Source organism: Lepidochelys olivacea (genome assembly GCF_965140295.1).
Source record: "Lepidochelys olivacea isolate rLepOli2 genome assembly, chromosome: 1".
NCBI lineage: Eukaryota > Metazoa > Chordata > Testudines > Cheloniidae > Lepidochelys > Lepidochelys olivacea.
The window spans coordinates 3291331-3298355 of record NC_140411.1 but is presented as its reverse complement, the minus strand read 5'-3'; the positions used below and the strand labels follow the sequence as shown (position 1 = coordinate 3298355).

General features: G+C 48.5%; 1 protein-coding gene across 1 annotated transcript; it reads left to right on the top strand.

Annotated features, from left to right (window-relative positions):
- Nucleotides 1-3423: 3423 nt before the first annotated feature.
- On the top strand, nt 3424-4452 carry LOC311514463 (olfactory receptor 52R1-like; the record flags this gene model as incomplete). The annotated part of the gene is made up of 1 exon (XM_084617025.1): nt 3424-4452. The coding sequence occupies one exon, from the start codon at nt 3424-3426 to the stop codon at nt 4450-4452; it is 1029 nt and encodes a 342-aa protein (XP_084473151.1).
- Nucleotides 4453-7025: the final 2573 nt, after the last annotated feature.

The following is a 7025-nucleotide window of genomic DNA, read 5'->3' as shown; positions in this document are numbered from 1 at the left end:
TTCACAGGTGCTGAGCATCCACAAGGCCATAGAATCATAGAATCAAAGGAGATTAGGGTTGGAAGAGACCTAGGTATTATTCCTAATTTTCTTAAATCATTTACTATATTTTTTAAATATTCAACGACTCAGAGAGCAGCCAATTCCTCTCTGACTCAGCACAGAGCCCAAGAGTTCTCATCTCCCTTTGGGAAGGTCCCTTAATTACTATTTACTCCTAAAGCTGGATGAAGAGCGCAGAAGCGCAGAGATGGAAAGAGAGTGATTGGCTCGAGTGTCTCCTGTGTCCAGCCTGTTTACACTGAGATGCCGCTTTGCCACTAGAGGCTGAGCGAATCCCCCTGGGATTGCACAGAGCTCTGTTATAACCAGCACACACCACTGTATCGGCTCTCGGTGTGAGATGTTGCTGCAGATGCTGGGGTGAGAGAGGTGTGGGACATAGATACGTGACGGGGATTCCCGGGAAAGACACTTCCGTCTCAGGATTCACAGGTACCATCTCTTGTTGAAGAGCTCACCTGCTCAACAAGCCCAGTGCAGCAACATGGGCACGGTGGGATAGAGAACACGTCTGGGGTCCTTTCTGCTCTGCCCAGCCGTTAAACATCCCAGGGCACTTTTCACAAGGAATGAGTTTGCTCCAGTATCATGGCTCAAAATGTCCCTTTTTGCTGATGGCCTCCAGCCCCAAGGCAGCTGCATTTGAGTGGCACAGTGACTCCTTCAGGATGAAAGGTGTTAGTAGATGTTACAATACAAAGGCCAAATTCTGAGTCCCTGTCCTGTTGCTTACTCACTCAGGCAAAACTTTTCTTCGAGTAAGAACTGACTAAAAGCCTCAGGAGCCAGCTGTGTGTTCATGCAGAGAGACTGTCACCTCCTCCTCTTGCATCTCAGAGCTCTGGCTGTTGATGGCTGGGGACGGGGGTGGGGAGGGGAGGCTATTACCTAACTTTTATCTGCTGTAAAGCACAGAGGTTCTAATGGTCCATACTGGAAAAAATATAAGCATTTTTCAACCTGGGCAAGACATCTTCTCGCCTAGCTTCATTCGAGAAGGCAGCTGAACTGTTAGGTCTGAAACTTCGAAAAAACAAATTCAGCTGGAAGCAGACACCCAGTATGGGAAATTTCAGTCCAAATGCTTCAAGTTTGGTAAACTTCTCAGCAACTGAAAATGCGGTTTCCTAATGGAAGGTGTCAGACAGCCTTACCTGAGTATGGTGACACCATTACCACCTGCAACGGCCCATCCATTTGTAAATCCCATTCAGCTAAGTTCCTTGCCCCAGTAATGTCTGTGGCAAGGAGTTCCACAGGCCAACTATGGATTACGTAAACAATTTTCTTTTATCAGAGTTCTATGTTCAGACATCAGATGCATGGAGTGGGAAATACAGTAGGCCGGTATATATACACAGTACATGAAAAAATGGGAGTTGCCTTACCTAGTGTGGGGTCAGTGCTAACGAGACAATTCAATTATAGTGGAAGTGGGCTATTCTCAACAGTGGAATAGCAAGGGTGGAAAAATCACTTTTGTAGTAGTAATGAGGCCAATGTAATCAGGGTGGCCCATTTTAAACAGTTGACAAGAAGGTGTGAGTAACAGTACAGGGAAATTAATATGTGGAAATCAGTTTTTGTAGAGACCCAGCTACTCCCAGTCTTTATTCCGGCCTAATTTGATGGTGTCCAGCTTGCAAGTTAATTCCAGTTATTCAGTTTCTCGTTGGAGTTTGTTTTTGAAGGGTTTTTTTTTTTTTTTGAAGAATTGCCACTTTTAAGTCTGTTATTGAGTGACCAGGGAGATTGAAGTTGTTTTTGAATGTTATAATTCTTCACATCTGATTTGTGTCCATTTATTCTTTTGCATAGAGACTGTCCGGTTTGGCCAATGTACATGGCAGAGGGGCATTGCTGGCACATGATGGCATATATCACATTGGTAGATGTGCAGGTGAATGAGCCTCTGATAGTGTGGCTGATGTGATTAGGCCCTGTGATGGTGTCCCTTGAATAGATATGTGGACAGAGTTGGCAACAGGGTTTGTTGCGGGGATAGGTTCCCGGGTTCGTGTTTGTGTTTTGTGGTGTGTGGTTGCTGGTGAGTATTTGCTTCAAGTTGGGGGGCTGCCTGTAAGCAAGGACTGGCCTGTCTCCCAAGGTCTGTGAAAGTGAGGGATTGTCCTTAAAGATAGGCTGTAGATCCTTGATGATGAGCTGGAGAGGTTTTAGTTGGGGACTGAAGGTGACAGCTAGTGGCCTTTCTTGTAGTAGGCGACTTCTGGGTACCCTTCTAGCTCTGTCAATCGGTTTCTTCACTTCCCCAGGTGGGTATTGTAGTTAACTGTACAGGTTTTTAGCAAAAGTTATTCACTTCCGTGACTGTGGAATTGTGGCTTTCTAGTTATGTAATAAACTCTTCCAATAGAATTCCCATATTTCCTTCTCAGTTTTCTGTCTATTTTTTTTCTTCCCAATCAGTTTGCCTCATCTTTGGGGAATTAGCCCCTTTGAAGCACTAAGTGTCTATCGATATTACTGGTTGGGAACTGTTCTCTGTTTGTCCATTTGAATGTAATCAGATCCACTGTTTATTTTCCTCTCCTCTTTCATATGCCCCCTTAGTTGTCTCTTCTTGAAACTAAACAATCCCAGATTTTTCAGGCTGTCTACATATGGCAGCCTCCCCCATTCTTACAGCCTGTCTTGTCCTTAAAATCCCCTTTCTATCTGCTCTATCCTTTATAGAGACTGAGTGACCACAACTGAGCACATGCCCAGAGCAGGTTATTCTCCATCCCGTTGCTTAGGTATGTGAACCTTGTCTCTCTTTTGGCCACTACTGCAAAAGAACAAGTGTTTCCATGGACGCCCAGGTCTTTTCCCTGAGGTGTGTTCTAGCTGGTATGTTTACCCCTGGTACATGTCTTGGCCAAGATTGTTTTTATCTATCTCAGATTTTGAGCCACCGGCTGAATAGGGAACTCCCTACAGCATGGGCTGTCTAGCCTGGGATTCATTGCATTAAGGAACAATTATGGATAGCCAGTATCCACACTCCGGTTTCCTGCTGAGTCTATTAAGGATTCCCACACCATGATGTGTAGGAATTACTGATGCATGGAGGACCATAAAATATGGAATTGGCATTAGTAGGGTCAGTGTTTCATAATTCATTCCTCTGAATAATGAAAATGTCATTTTCAGTGTGTGAAGAGCGACCGATCTGCTTCCCCCATGAGAACAGCCCCCAGTAGTGCATGTAGTGTCTCATATTAACACTGTCTCTCCACCAGGCATTTGTACTGCGACCATCACCCTAGAGCCTGGGCACATACAGGATGTCAGGGGAATGTACGGTACACGCAGAGGACACCGTTCTGCCTCAGAGTTGGACACCTTCTTCCCTACTCCATGTCAGATTCCAACACAACTCACTTCACCAACCCCTCCACCTTCATCCTGCTGGGCATTCCTGGCCTGGAGGTGGCCCACGTCTGGATCTCCATCCCCTTCTCCACCATGTACGTCGTAGCCATTTTTGGGAACTTCACCATCCTGTTCATTGTAAAGACAGGGCCTAGCCTGCACGGGCCCATGTACTATTTCCTCTGCATGCTGGCTGTCACTGACCTGGTCCTGTCTACGTCCATCCTCCCCAAAACGCTGAGCATCTTCTGGTTCAATTCCAGGGAAATAGATTTCAGTGTCTGCCTCACCCAGATGTACTTCCTTCACTGCTTTTTTGTGGTGGAGACTGGGATCTTTGTGGCCATGGCCTTGGATTGCTACGTGGCCATCTGCCATCCCCTGAGGCATTCCACCATCCTGACAAACCCCGTGGTGGCCAAGATCGGCCTGGCCGTGGTGCTGCGTGGTGGCATGCTCACACTGCCCTCGATCCTCCTGGCGAGGCAGTGGCCATATTGCGGAACCAACATCATCCCCCACACGGACTGCGAACACTTGGCTGTGGTGAAGCTGGCCTGCGCCGACACCAGCGTCAGTAGTTACTACGGCCTCTTTGTGGTATTCTGTGTGATGGGTCTGGATGTGATTTTTATCACCGTGTCCTATACCCAGATCATCAGGGCCATCTTCAGCCTCCCCACAAAGGACGCCCGGCTCAAGATTTTTGGAACCTGCAGCTCCCACCTCTCTGCCATCTTAGCCTTTTACATCCCTGGTCTCTTCTCTTTCCTCATGTACCATTTTGGCCTCAAATTGCCCCTGCATTTCCACATTCTCATTGCCAATATGTACCTCCTGGTGCCCCCCATGATAAACCCCATCATCTACGGGGTGAGGACCAAACAGAACCGGGACAGGCTTCTCCGGCTCATTACCCATAAAGGAACTATTTTTTTCTCTTTCTGCTTTGGCTCTCAGACCAAGTTCCATGCAGATCTGGGTGGTGAGCTGGTGCTGGGCCCTCTTCCCTGAATCACTTCCTGGTCAGTGAGAGACATTAAATAATTTCCTGATCTTAGTGTGCTTTGTCAGCGTGACAAACTGGGGAATCGGTCTGTGTACAACTCACTAACTCATAAGGTTGCCCCCTTTCTAATTTCTGGTAACTGGACCCCTGAGGTCCTGCCCCCTGCCCTGCCTCTTCCTCCAATGCCCAACTTCTGCTCTGCATCTCATCTCAAGGCTCCACCCACTTCTGCGCTTTTCCCCGCAAGGCGCTGACCCTCTCGCTTGCGCCTCTTCTCCACCCGTCACTCGCTGAGTCTCCCCCACCAGCTGAGTTCCCTCTGCTCTGGGGCTGAGACAGGATCTGCTGCAGCCTGACAAGGAGCCTGCAGTGAGTGCAGGAAGCACGCAGTGCTGGGCTCATCAAGCCAGTCGGGAGTGGGGAGGGAAGCCAAGAAGCCGTATAAAAGCAGCTGAGGGTTGGGAGCAGGGTTGATTGGCAGGTGGGTGAGACTGTGCATCATACAGCTTGTGGGCCCTGAAGCTTGATTACAAAGTCCTGAGGGAAGAGACCATTGTGTGACTTATTTCTTTAGCTTTCAGATCCCTTTTGTTCCTCCTGGCCAGGAACCTGTAGCAGGCAGGATCCATGCAATGGTTATGGGCTGGGACCCATTTGTCCTGAACCAGGACTTGGGGTCCAGGCAAGGGATCAGCTTTGTATCTAGAAGGACAACAGCTGAGAAAGGCAGAAGGATCAGCTCCTGCATTAGCTGGGAAGGCAGGATGCTGGGCAGAGGCCGAGGTGGCTTCAGTAGCTTATAGGGAGGGAGATAAATGGCACATCTGCCATTATCCAGGTATTTACACACGTACGTGGCACCTTATCTGGAAAAGGAGGTGTCCAAGGATGAGCAGGGGCTGCCATGACCTGATGCCTCTCTCTGCCCTGCAGAAACTGGATACTGCCAGGTCCCCTTTTTTACCAGAATTTCTGGTTGAAAACTGGATACCTGGAAACCCTTAATGGCACCGAAACACAGAAGACAAAAATGTGACTGTCTGGGCAAAACCCACATGGGTGGAAACCCTATTAACTCACATTTGATTGTATGAGCTGTCTTCATCCTTATGTCTTTGGGCTTTTACTGTTCTCTCCCCTCATGCTCCTCATAGTCAGGGACAGGAGGCTGGGGCAGAGGCAGCTATCTATGCATAGATTGGTCATTAAAGACTCTCAGCACCTAAGCAGATTTCACCAGGACTAAAGAAGGGAGTAACTGCATTCTACATAAAGCCAATTTCCCCCAACTTTTCTGAAGAGGGGTTGGCGTGGAAGGAGTGAAACCTCCTCAGAAGAGGGAACACAAAGAAAAGTTGTTGGTCCAGCCCTTTAAAAACACAGAGACTGGATGAACCAGAAGAAGCTGGGGCAGGGGAGAGGCACACAGGTGGCAGAGGGGACTCTTTGGTTGCAGGGCTATGGATGAAGCAGAGAGACAGTCTCCAGTGGGAGGAGAAGCCATGAGTTTCAGGAGGTGGCCCCTGGACACCCCAGAGAACTCTAACAAAATCTCAAAGAATGCTGCAGGGTGGTAAGGACACAGAGGCAAAGAATAGCACACAGGTGTTTTGTTTACCTGGATCTGGGTATCTCCTGTGCTGTCTAAAGTAGAGGAATTGTTTTAGCAACCCCTTTTGCAAAGCCTGGGTCTGTTTGCTTTAGGAATCATGTTCCGCAAAAGAGAGAAACTGGAAACAGAATGATGCCAAGTGGGAGCTCTGTGAAGGGTGAGCTGAAGCAATTGGAGAGTCTGGGGGAGCTGGGCCAAAACTAGTCTCAGGACCTTGGTGTGCAGGTCTCCACTTCTAGAGGGAGGTGCTAGAATGGAAGCTCCACCCCAAGAGTGGGTGTAGAAACGCAGAGCCAGACTGCTGCTGAACGCTATTCTGACTGAAAAGCACATGGGTCCAGTGTGTGGGACCCAACCACACCTGCCTGGTGGGTGAGGATCGTAAGTGAGGCTGTGACACCAAACCTGGAGCTGCTCCATGGATGCTAGTGGACTGTGTGTGGAAGGGGAGTGGGACTGGGCAGGGAGGTGTCCACAAGATGTTATCTTCACTCAAAATGTGGCCAACTCTCCTCTGCCCTCAGTGTTTCCCTGCGTGCTCTGGTTTCCAGACTGATCCAGCCATAATCCCCGAAGGAAATGTTTCCTGAACCAGACAGTGCGGGTTTTGGGTCAGGGAGATGATTTGTCTCTCCCTTCGAAAGTGTTCCTAAGAAAAGCCTCCCGCTCTCTGCAACTTGTAATGGGTATAAAATCATAGTTGCCAATTACAAATGCTTAAGGGGCTGTTATTCCATCAATTTCAGCAGCAATTGCAGGTGTAGCGCTGTGAATTGCTGCATCTGAGAGTTGATCTGGCTGGGCATGAAGGCAGTGCCCATTATTCTGGTTATTAATCCCGGTAAAATTACCCTGGCCATTACCATGAAGCTATGGTATTGCAAACTGCAACTGGCTTAGGTATTAACTTCTCTGGAGGGATTGCTGGGCAGGTGGCAGCTTCATAGATAGCGCTGGAGGCTTCTC